Source organism: Octopus bimaculoides, chromosome 3, assembly GCF_001194135.2.
Source record: "Octopus bimaculoides isolate UCB-OBI-ISO-001 chromosome 3, ASM119413v2, whole genome shotgun sequence".
In the NCBI taxonomy this organism is placed as follows: Eukaryota; Metazoa; Mollusca; class Cephalopoda; order Octopoda; family Octopodidae; genus Octopus; species Octopus bimaculoides.
This window is the reverse complement of record NC_068983.1, coordinates 166840443-166853021: the sequence shown is the minus strand read 5'-3', so window position 1 is coordinate 166853021 and position 12579 is coordinate 166840443. Positions and strand designations below refer to the sequence as shown.

Here is a 12579-nt window from a genome sequence, read left to right as displayed (position 1 = left end):
CTCTCCACTACTAAGAACTCTTTTTATCTCCACTACAGAAATAACGATGGTCACCCAAGTGTACAAAGGATGAGACCCACCCCTGACCACAATTTGAGGCCTTAGTGTAAATTAACACTATTATATTTTGTCTTTGATAGATTCTATATATTTCTTGTAAAGCGTTTTTTCTTTTTTTTTTTTCTCATGAACTTTTCTTGAAAATAAATACATTTTCTCTAACAACACAATGTCTTCATAACAATTTATTATTGTTGTTATTCGTTGATTTTTTTTTTTTTTAATCTATTTTTGATCTAAAAATACGAAAATAAATTCCTTTCAGATGTGGAACTTGAAGAAGATAAAGCTGAAAAACTGACATTTAGAATATTTGGACAGAAAAATTGAAGGTAGCCCTTGACATTTTCTATCGAAAGAGTTTTTTTAACCCAATGTTCTCTGGGCCATTGTTTATAGTTTTATCCACAGTTGAAAGCAAATTATTTCAAAGTTTCTTAATTCTAACCAAATTAACAACTTTAATTTTTCCTTTTTCATTTCTTATCAAAACAGATTATTTGATGACATACCTTGTTGCAATTTTACCATTTATACTTTCACTGTAATGTGTTGTGTGCCATGCATAAACTCGGTTTAATTCAATCAACTTACCATCTAAACCCCCACACACACACACACACCTTGTGCCAGTCTGAGAAATGCTTATGCAATTCAAGAAATGGTACAATGTTTGGCTGCCATATTTGATGGTGTGGTAGACTTATTTGTCTCAAAAATATTTCACTCTGGGTCCTACTTGCAAAGGGTTGGCTTCCCATAAATTATATCATCTGAAATATGCGCTGCTGCATCATTTATGCCATCAAATACAGTGACTTTAATGCCAGTCCTGGCCCTCAGTTCAAATTCTTCATTCTGGACTTGTATCCCTACAGCTTTTTTAATTCTTACCTTGATTTAAATATTGGCATCAAATTTTGGCACAAGGCCAGCAATTTGGGGGAGTGGGAGCTTTGTTGATTACATCAACCCCCAGCATTCGACTGGTCCTTATTTTATCGACCCCAAAAGGATGAAAGGCAAAGTCGGTCTCAGCAGAATTTGAACTCACCTGATTTTCCAGCACCCTTTAAACCCTCGGTGTCATACCCTTTCATCTCAGCTGGTTTTCTCAGTGTCTCTCTTACACTAGTCCTGTAATATCCTGTTGACTCAACTCGTGTAGAGTCCTGTTGCTTCATGTACTTCTGTAACACCCTTTCATTCAACTGGTCCTATATTTTGTCATCACAACAGGTACTTCAGCACACTTATGCTGGTTTATTGTTGCCTCACAGATTCAGTAGTACTTTGTTGTATAAGTGGGTTCTGTAGCACCTTGTTTCTATAACTAGTTTTCCAGTACCCGATAATTTCAGCTGGTTGTCTAGCACCCTCTTACTTCAGTAGCTTTTCTAGTACCCTGTTATCTCGATTGTATAGTATCCTGTTGCTGCAGTTGAATGTTTATATCTTATTCATTCAACTAATCCTGCAGTATTGTCTTCCCTCAACTGGTTAGCTAGAAACAGACAGGTAATTACAAACTCGTGTGCGTGCATGTCGTAGTAGAACTGGTCAGTGCTGAAAGCGATGCCATCTTAATTCCCTCTGGAGAAATAAACTGGGGACAGACTTATGTGTGTCTAAGAGTACTGACCCTTTTATTTCTGGCAACAAAAATCTAGGTACACAGGAAAAATATGGGTCAATAAATGGCGTTGGCGGTGAGGGATGAAAGAAGTGAAGGGAGTGGAAGTAAGAGGTAGAGAAACAGACACAGATTCATAATCCTGGTAACGCACACACACACACACGTGTATACGTTGAGCAGAGATGGAAATTAACAGGTATCATTTTATTCCTGCCAGTCAGTTTGTGAATTCAGCAAAAAAGGTAAGAAAAAACTTCCATCATTTGTGCAGCTGGAAGAGGAAGACCTGGGATGAAGTGGTGAAGCATGACCTTCGAACATTAGGCCTCACTGAGGCAATGACTTGTGACCGAGACCTTTGGAAATATGCTGTGCGTGAGAAGACCCGGCAAGACAAGTGAGACCAAAATCCAAGGCCTCTGCCAGGGATGTAGCCAGCCCACTTATGCGTAACATTCCTTCATTGAACACTAAACTCGGCTTGCAAAGACCTGTTGGGGCAAGGGAAAGTGAAATCGTGATGGCACCTGTACCAGTAGATCACTAAGAGCACCGTCCGAGCATGATCGTTGCCAGAGCACCAGCTGTCTGGCTTTCATGCCGGTGGCACATAAATAGCACCATTTGAGCATGACCGTTACCAACGTCGCTTTCTGTGCCAGTGGCACATGAAAAGACATTCGAGCGAGATCGTTGCCAGTGCCCCTGGACTGGCTCCTGTGCAGGTGGCACATAAAATACACCATTTTGAGTATGGTTGTTGCCAGTGCTGCCTGACTGGCCTTCGTGCCGGTGGCATGTAAAAGCACCCACTACGCTCTCGGAGTGGTTGGCGTTAGGAAGGGCATCCAGCTGTAGAAACTCTGCCAGATCAGATTGGAGCCTGGTGTAGCCATCTGGTTCGCCAGTCCTCAGTCAAATCGTCCAACCCATGCCAGCATGGAAAGCAGACGTTAAACGATGATGATGATGATCATGATTTTTCATTCTTTTCAAAATTAAAGTATTTCAACAGATATACAGTAACAAAGGGGTCAATAAGTAAGCTATAATTCCAGCCAGTTCCAATCGTTAGAATTTCCCCAATTCTAAAGGTTCATTAGTCTTTCTTTGCATCATTAATTAATTTCCATTTCATTCCATAGACTTCCTCACTCATTATCTCATGTTTTAGTTTCTTCTTTTTAAAAAAGTCTCATGGCACAACTTTCTAATTCTTTGCCTGTCCAAAGCATTTGCTTAAATTTACCTTAAACGTCCATTAGTTTAGCTCTTGCTTCATACATCATTGTTTAACATCCGTTTTCTATGCTGGCATGGGTTGGACAGGTTGACTGAGGTCTGGAGCCAGTGAGTGCACCAGGCTCCAATCTGATCTGGCAATATTTCTACAGCTGGATGCCCTTCGTAATGCCAACCTCTCCGAGAATGGAGTGGGTGCTTTTTACATGCCACCGGCACATTCTCGGTAAAACAGATTTGCTTTCCCCAAGTGACTGTCATGGTTGGAAGAAACTAAGGATGTGTATCATACATGACACTAGGGAAGGATGTCTCTTGTGTATCACATGGCAAAGGAATAGAAGAACCCCTGACAAAAATCCCGATTCCATCCCCGTAAATATCAACAAAAATGGATGTGTTGGGAGAAAACCTGGACATTGAGTCAGAAGGTAGTATGTGCAAGGGAGAAGACTTTGTTGGTCGTGGGATGTGGGAGGAAATAGGGAAGAATGATTTTCAGAGAAGATCACCAAGAGGATGTGCGCAATAACACCTGTCCATCTCAACAAGAGATCCTGATTACATTTGGTTTATCTCAGCAGAAATCATTTTCCTGTCCATTTTTGCATGGGTCAGACAGAATTTATTGAGGTAAATTCTCTCAGGCCAGATGGATGCTCTTCTGTCACCAACTCCCAAGTAAGATAATATTTTCAGAGGACTGCTTGTATGACAGTGATACTCATTTACAACTTTCTTGCACTATAAAGGCAAGGACATACTTCTTTTAGTTTCTGTCTACCAAATCCACTTGTAAGACATTGGTCAGCCTGGGATTACAGTAGCAAACACTTGTCCAAGATGCCAGAACCATGTAGTTGGGAGGCAAGCTTCTTAGCACACAGCCATGCCTGCACCTATATAACACAAAGAACTATTGCAGATTGAGCAGAGAAAAAAGAAAAGACGAGGTTAACAGTTGTTGGAAGCAAATAAACAGGGATTGTGTTCCTGCAAAGTCGGTGAAATCTTTAAATGTTTATCTTCTTTGATGCTGTTTCATTTCCATACGAAATGACCCCACATCAAAAGCCTGTAAAAATATAAATTGGCCAAACTGTGAAAGATATTTTTGTTAAAAAAAAAATTGATTTTATTTTTATTGGAAGTTTTTAATATTTATTGAATTTTATAAAATCTATTCTTCGATTTTGAAACAAAAAAGAATAATAATTTAAAAAGTGGGTGTCAGCAATTTAACTTCATTATCACAGTTACTGAAATACAGTTCTTTCACCCCATTTTTTTTTAAATAGCAAAATACTTCTGACATGAAAATCTGATGAAACCCACATCGAATAGGGATTCGTCTCAAAACCTGCTGCTCTGCAAATAAAGCAGTGATGGCAGAACACTAACAAGTCTCAAGCTTTCTAGGTTTTAGAGGTTTTTTTTTAAATATTCTTTAGACAAGAAGTTCTGATGCAATGAAAGTATTATTTAGGGAGATTAATTACTTTGTCTTAATTAAAAAGTGATATTTTTGGCTGTTTTCTTGGAAACATTAATGATAGATGGAAACATACAAAAGGGATGTGTTTTTTTGTAACTGAAAATTACAAAATAAACTGAGAAATAATATTTTAAAATTTATTTTACACGGAGGAGTAATTTCTTTTTGTTTGGCGCCAGTGAAAAAAATTTTCCATTTTATGATGATAATTCCCACCTAAAAGTCAATTACTGAATGCCAACAGGTGAAAATGAGCAAATTTAATGTTGGATAATATTCAACTGCTTCCAAGTTTATGCAAGAAGGTGACAATCATTTCAAATTATTGGAAAAGTTACCCAGAATAAAAACAGAAAACCATTTTGTTAACACCACCAACGTCTGCTGCAGTCTGTTTTCTTTGTTTTTGTTTGAAACACAAAATGATTTCTCAAGTTTGCTCAGCATTTCCTGAAAGTCTCAAAATATTTAGAGATTAAGAAGAACAAGTGCAAACGTTATTCTTTTTTTTTTGTTTTCTCCCCAAATAAATAACTTGTTTTGATTTGATAAGGGAAACAAAATATAATTTAAATCCAAGAAACTGAAACAATTGAATGAAAGGAAGAAAAACACAGGGAAACACAAGGATAGATTTTTATCAAGACCAGAGAGAAAGGCTGGGAGGGGAGTAGGGGTGGTGGAGAGAATGGTTGTACAAGTGGTGTGTTGAGTGTGAGGGACAAAAGATGGATTTGGTGAAGTAAAACAGTTGTGAAAGAAGAAAGCTGACGTAGTAGTAATAGAGATATTATTAGTAACAACAGATTGTTCAGTAAAGAGTATGAGACCAAACGTGTTGGGAAGTTACCAGAGGAAATAAAAAAATATATTAATGGAGGAAATAAAAATCAGAAAAAATGATATTTTGTTTACCTCTGAGTAATATGAACACTACTCTTGCTTATCTCTAAATATTAGTATATTGTATATTAATACAATGCAAACAATCAAACAAGCACTAACATTAATATATTTAAAAAACAATTTCTTGAAATCCATAATTTATAAGATTTTAAGACAATCCTGGAATTACAAACAATAATCCACCAGGTTGGTCATCCTTGGACTTAACAATTTGTCTGAAACTTAAACATTTTTTCTTTTCATAAAAATTAATGAAAGTCAAAACAACGAAAAGAAGAAAAAGATTAGAAAATGTGTTATTTATAAAACACCACAGAATCAAGATTTTTATGACTTGAAACCATAAAAATGGTCATATTTTTTGTGATTAGTATTTGGACTAGGAAGAGGGCAATAAAGAATGAACTGTTTGATGGCAAAAGAGGAAGACTAGAAAAGAGAGACGAGGTGAGAACTGAAAAACCATTGATGTTGGATGAAGATGTTGACAAGTGTGAGAGGTTGAGATAGAATTGTCATTGTATAGCAGAAATCCTTATGTTCACAGTTGCACAAACGTACAGCCTTCATCAATTGTATATATACACATCCAGACTGTATATATACACACCGGTGTTCATAAAGAGGGTATATGATGTTGTGAGTGTGCATTGAACAAAAAAAAAAAACATACACTTATCAGAAACTGAGAGATGCACACAAAAAAAAAAAAAAAAAAAAAAAGAAATTAAGTTAAAAATTTTCTTTTTTTTAAATCTAAACTGTTTTACTTCAGCTGTTGATGGTTGTTGGAGGGGGGGGGTGTCTTTTAATTGTCCCAAAAGTCAAGGATAGAAAGAAGGAAGGAACTGTCTGAGAAGCATCACTGGGTCTCTCTCAACTTTCCTAGAAGTTTGAGTGTATGTATAGGAGTGTCTGTGTGTGTGATGACAACGACGGTGGCAGCAGTAACAGCAGTGGTGGCGGTGGTTAGGCCGGAGGAAAAAAAAGGCGGCGGCGGCTCAAACGGATCTGTTCAGTCACTTGAGGGTTATCAGATCGATGAGATTGCCTTTTGGTTGAGTCATATTTTCAGGGAAATAATTCACCAATAAATCAAACAGTCGGGTCCTACTGTGAAAATGTTTGCTTACTTCCACATCAGCTGAAATAAATACAGAAATACAAATAAATAGTTTACAACAATAAAAAATACAATACAATACAGAGACCAACATAAAGATTGAATGTGTACTTTGGCTATTTGTAAGTTTCTTAAATCCAATGTGAAAAATTACTTCTATAAAAGTGATTTCCATTTTGTTTTTTTACATTCATTTTTATCACCCTGTCCTATCTTCTGTTGATGGCTTCTCACCACCACAACCCTCTGCTATCCATCTCTCTCTCTCTTCACCCTCCTCCCTCTCTGAATTTTGTCTCCAGGTTTATTATATGGCTGCTCTCCTTCCCGTGCTGCCACTCACCACTGAGCACATCTCAATCCTTGTTCTTTACAACTGTATGAGCAGAACCAAAACTGTGAAAGCAAGAATATTCTGAAAACATGTTGGATGGTCAATAAAATCATCTTCATTTCAAGAATCATACATAATCCCAAACAGCAGTTTTTAAATTCCAACAACAACAGCAACTGAAGAAACTTTACTAAAGGACCCTGGGTGTGTTTCAGTAAAAAGGCTGGGGTTGATCTCTGTCAGAGAAAATCGCTGTTTATGGCCCAGGGTCCTATATTATAAACTAAAAACGGAACCAAGCTTTCAGTGTGGCAAAGTAGACCAGAGTTATGTATCCTGGCTAAGATAGGTTACATTGGCTGGAAGAAGGTTTAAACTCGTGTCCTTGTGGTTGATTGCACCTCAATCCCTGCTCCCGGGGTCTCATAAATATTTTACTGAGGTGTTGATAGGTAAAGAATGGAGACGATGGCTGATGAAGATCCTCATAAGGATCAAAACAGCTGTTCCATCTTATTTTCCAAAGACAAATAGTACAAAAGAAGGGGTGGCAAGCTTATTAATTAACCCTTTCATGGAATCAACCCCCATTGTGTCATTGACATTTAACGTCTGTTTTCCATGCTGGCAAGGGTTGGACGACTTCACAGGAGCTGGCAAGGCCAAGGACTTCACCAAGTTTCAGAGACCATGTAAATTTCTTTTTAAATATAATAAATAAAAACATTTCTCCATTTACAAACAATAATTCCTTTCATTTATTGTGTCTTTACCACTTTTTAGTAAGAAATACTTACAGAAATTTAATGAAATTGATAAAGAACAATAAAAATTCAGTCATATTGATATAGTTGGAATATTTAAAGTGAAATATATGTTTGGTGAATACTAGTCTTTGCATCAAATATTTGGCAGAAACGTTAGTAGACCGGGCAAAATGCTTAGCAGTGTTTCATCTGTCTTTACATTCTCAGTTCAAATTCTGCCGAGGTCAATTTTGCTTTTGATCCTTTTGGGAGTTTGATAAATTAAGTACCAGCTGTGTATTGGGGTTGATCTAATCGACTGGCCCCTTCCCACAAAATTTCGGGCCTTGTGCTTAGAGTGCACAAGAATATTTGGCTAGAAATTAGTGAGTTTTAGCCTTAAATTACTTGCACTCATCTAGATTCAGTTTGCTAAAAATTCAACACCGTTTATGCTTCAAATTGTTTCAGCTATTTATCAATATAAATCCTTAAGGATCAATATCTGTTATATCTATGCTTCAAATTGTATCAGGTGTCAATACTAATCAATTTGCCAACCTTTGCTATAGATAAATTGCTTATAATCCTCATAACATAGCCTTGTCCTATATAAAATCCTTTCTACTTAAAGCACAAGGCCTGAAATTTGGGGGGAGGGGACTAGTCGATTACATAGACCCCAGTGTTTCACTGGTACTTATTTTATTGACCCCAAAAGGATGAAAGGCAAAGTCGACCTTGGTGAAATTTGAACTCAGAACGTAACGACGGGCAAAATACCGCTATGCACTTCGTCCAGCATGCTAACGATTCTGCCATATGCTGCAATGTAGAACACAGATCTGTTCTATAGTGCATAGTTGCAATGAAAGAAAACAAACCAGTAAATTAATAATATCTCATCCAGCTGCCTAGAAAAAGGGCTAAAATAGGCTAATAGGTCTATTTAGTTTATTTTCCTCATTAATATTAAGGAATGTGTAGATATTTAAGGAGGATACACAGAACATTCCAGTGAGAATCAAAACATGAAACCGCCGTTCTCTGCAATTCTTCTGTCCAGACATACCTTAAGTGGTTACAATCATCCCAACGCAGATAAAAACAGCCTCCAGATATGTTCTGTTGTACATAAAAGAAACATTTTACAGGCAAAGACTAGGGACACCATGCTTTCTGGCCATTTAACCACATCTACTTAAATACTACACAGAAACTGTTTTCACTTTGAGTGAGGTGGAAAGGAGTCTTTCATTCACTCTTTCTCATTTGTTATTCAATTGCACAGAAACGGTAAAGACAGAAGAAAATCAATTCTTACTCTCTGTCATCTCTTCATCTTCTGATTGATCTTTGAACAATGTTGATGCCAATAACTGAAACTGAACAACAATTAAAAAGACATTTTAATCCAAATAACAAAATGAGATTTTACTTTTGACATTTTAACAAAAAAATATTTAATTGAAGATCCAAACAATATTTATGGTCAGTGATTGTAGTTACATGCATGGTTGTGTGGTTAAGAAGTTTACTTCACAAGCACAGGCTTTCAGGTTCAATCCCTATGCACAGTACTGTGGATGACTTTTACACTCAGGCTTAACCAATGCCTCTCAGCAAATTTGACAGACAGAAACTGTACGAAGCCTGTCATGTGTGTGTCTATATGTACAAGAATATTCAAAGCAGTGTGTTATTTGCAGATAAAAGAGCCTATGTGCAAATTGCTGAAGACACTGCTTTGGGTATTCCTTCCAACACTCAGTGACAACATGACAGTATGATATAACAAAGGACTTCTTTAAAACAAACATCCAAAGAAGCACATATCTGATACCTTTGATAGATGACAGTGATTACAGAACCTGTTAATTATAGCACCCCCATCAACATATTATGGGTCTAATGATGTATGGAAACAATTTTGTAGTACAATCCATTTTCTATTACTCATGCCTGTATATATGTATATATATATACACACACACACATATACATTTATGTAGAAGGTTGAAAAGGAACACACGAGTTGATATGTATAAGCAAAATAAGACAAGGTAGAAAATGCTAAAATAATTTTATCATGAAATACATTTTAGTACCAGTTTCGGTCATTGAGACATTTTCGACACGAACTAAACGATATACACATCAGTAGGAACTACTGACCCTCACTAATTGATATAAACTTATAACGTGCCCTACAACTCAACATGCACAAATCCAGACATTCCAAACTAAAGAAGGATTTACAACCAAAAGCACCTACCATACATCTCCACACACAACCCCCTTAACAATGAAGCCTTCGACACCATCCTCCAGAACATTCCCTTACTAAAAAAGGGACCACAGAATGAACCTAATCCTCCAAACGCACAGACCATCATAAAGAGCAAAATACAACCCAAGTCAATGAAAGGTCTCCAACCACAAGCCCAAGTACACTCGTCAACAACATTGAAACCTTCAGTAAAAAAAATGTGGAAGATCTAACTGTGGTACATGCATCAACCTAATTGAGGGATCAGAGTTCTCTTTCAAACAAGGTCAACGTTTTACAGTGAAAATGAACTTCATATGTGCTTTGGCAAACCTAATATATGTGTTAACTTGATCAGGGTGTCAAGAGCAATACATAGGCCAAACCAAAAAGCAGTCTACACCAGAGGATGACCCTACATAGATTCCAGATTAAAATTTCGAAATACCGAAATATAGCATTTAGAGAACACATTGACATTTGTGTCACTAACAACCCAAATTCAGAATTTTCCCCTTTATAAATTCAGGGACGATGCAACCTATAATCAACACATTAGCAAAGAGTCATATTTTATCGCAAAATATAAATCCCTTTTGAATGCGCCCACCACAAATGACACTATTACAAGGGCCTTAGAATAAAACCCACACAAATATTAAAAACGATAAATTCAGAACAGTCACTAGCCATGAATTTATTCAGAACAATTCCAATCACTACTATTCCAACCACAAAGGATCACTTTTAGGTCACTTGACCATTTAAGAAAGCTCTACCAACATCCTAATGACTACTGTCATACTACTCCCGTCTTTTTCTGCTTCTCTCTCTTCTTTTCCTACTCCTTCTCCTTCCTCAGCTGCTGCTGCTTAAACAATCAAAACCAAGAACTCACATCCCTCATATCAAATATTCTTTTACATCTGCTACTACCAAGACTTTACAAGAGTGAAAAAGAGAGAGACACAGAAAAAGAGGAATATGTCCCTTTTATTTGAAGACTATGGAGATATTTTAAAACAAACATTTCATTTAATTTTTCCACAATTCGTTTTCCCTGCTTTACAAGTTGAAAAAGTCGCAAAGACTGAAACCGGAACTAAAATGTTCTTCATAATAAAATTGTTTTAGCATTTTCTACCTTGTCCTATTTTCCTTATATATATATATATATATATCATCATCATCATCATCATCATCGTTTAACGTCTGCATTCCATGCTGGCATGGGTTAGACAGTTTGACTGGAACTGGTAACCTGGAGAGCTGCACTATGTTCCAGTCTGGTTTGGCAGGGTTGGACGTCCTTCCTAATGCCAACCACTCCCACAGTGCAATGGGGGCCAGTTACCTGACACAGGCGATGACTATGATTTCACTTGGCAGTTTTCTCAAACACGGCATATCGCCAAAAGGGTCTCAGTCACTTGTCATCATCTCCATGACGCCCAACGTTTGAAGATCGTGCTTCACTGCTTTGTCCTATGTCTTCCTGGGTCTACCTCTTCTACAGGTTCCCTCTACACTTAAAGATCGCCACTTCTTTACACAGCTCTCCTCATCCTTTCACATCCATTTTTCCATACTTGCATCAACTGCCAGATGCCCTTCCTGTTGCCAACCCTCACCTGTTTCCGACGAAAGTAAATACTTCTCCATGGTCAGACATCATCATCATCATCATCATCGTTTAACATCCGCATTCCATGCTGGCATGGGTTGGACGGTTTGACTGAGGTCTGGTGAACCAGATGGCTGCACCAGGCTCCAATCTGATCTGGCAGAGTTTCTACAGCTGGATGCCCTTCCTAACATCAACCACTCTGAGAGTGTAGTGAGTGCTTTTACGTGCCACTGGCACAAAGGCCAGTCAGGCGGTACTGGCAAAAGCCATGCTCAAAATGGTGTTTTTTACGTGCCACCTGCATGGGAGCCAGCCCAGTGGCACTGGCAATGACCTCGCTACTCACCGAATATTGGAAATGGGTGATACTGCTTTTATAACTGTGACAATCCTTTTACAAAGACACACACACACGACAGACTTCATTCAGTTTCCATTCACTTAATCCACTTGCTAAAGATTTCACACAGTGAGACTGAAACCATGTGTCTGGGAAACAAACTTCCTAACCACACAAATCATACAATCTGTGCCTCATATTTTAAAAATCTTCCACTTGCAACAGCAAAGATAAACTCCACTTTATATGGATTGAAAAGAGAGAAGAGACTACACAAGAGAGGGAGAAAAAGAGAGGCTATCTCACTTGTTTAGTTTCTTCCGGATCTGTATGATCCACCATGTCTGCTAGTTCTGTTTGTAAATATGTAACTGCTTTTACTGGGTCATCATAAGCTATTTCTTGAAACTTGTATTTACGTATAAGATATATACACCTACGTAGTAGATGTTCCTGAGATGGCCGAGACAACTGGAAAACAAAACAAAAAGCAAGCATCAGTTACTCCGATAGGCATTTAATGATAACCAGCAACAATAATCCTTTCTACTAAAGGTACAAAGCCTGGAATTTGGGTGGAGGGGACCAGACAATTACATCGACCCCAGTACGCAACTGGTACTTAATTTATCAACCCCGAAAGGATGAAAGGCAAATCCAACTTCAGTGGAATTTGAACTCAGAACGTAGCGACTGGCGAAATGCCATTAAGCATTTTGCCTGGTGTGCTAACGACTCTGATAGCTCATTGCCTTGCTACCATAATAATAATAATAATAATAATAATAATTGGATGAAGAA

At 37.6% G+C, this 12579-nt stretch overlaps 1 protein-coding gene across 1 annotated transcript in view; it reads right to left on the bottom strand.

Moving 5' to 3' along the window:
• Positions 1–5053: 5053 nt before the first annotated feature.
• The window catches only part of LOC106867326 (muskelin), a 51920-nt gene continuing 44394 nt past the window's right edge, over positions 5054–12579 (bottom strand). Inside the window, exons 19-21 of the mRNA XM_014912166.2 lie at positions 12085–12249; positions 8867–8927; positions 5054–6483 (exon numbers count right to left, since the gene is read on the bottom strand). Of these exons, the coding sequence (XP_014767652.1) occupies positions 6359–6483; positions 8867–8927; positions 12085–12249 (351 nt within the window). The 3' untranslated portion in view covers positions 5054–6358. The remainder of the gene's footprint in view (positions 6484–8866; positions 8928–12084; positions 12250–12579) is intronic.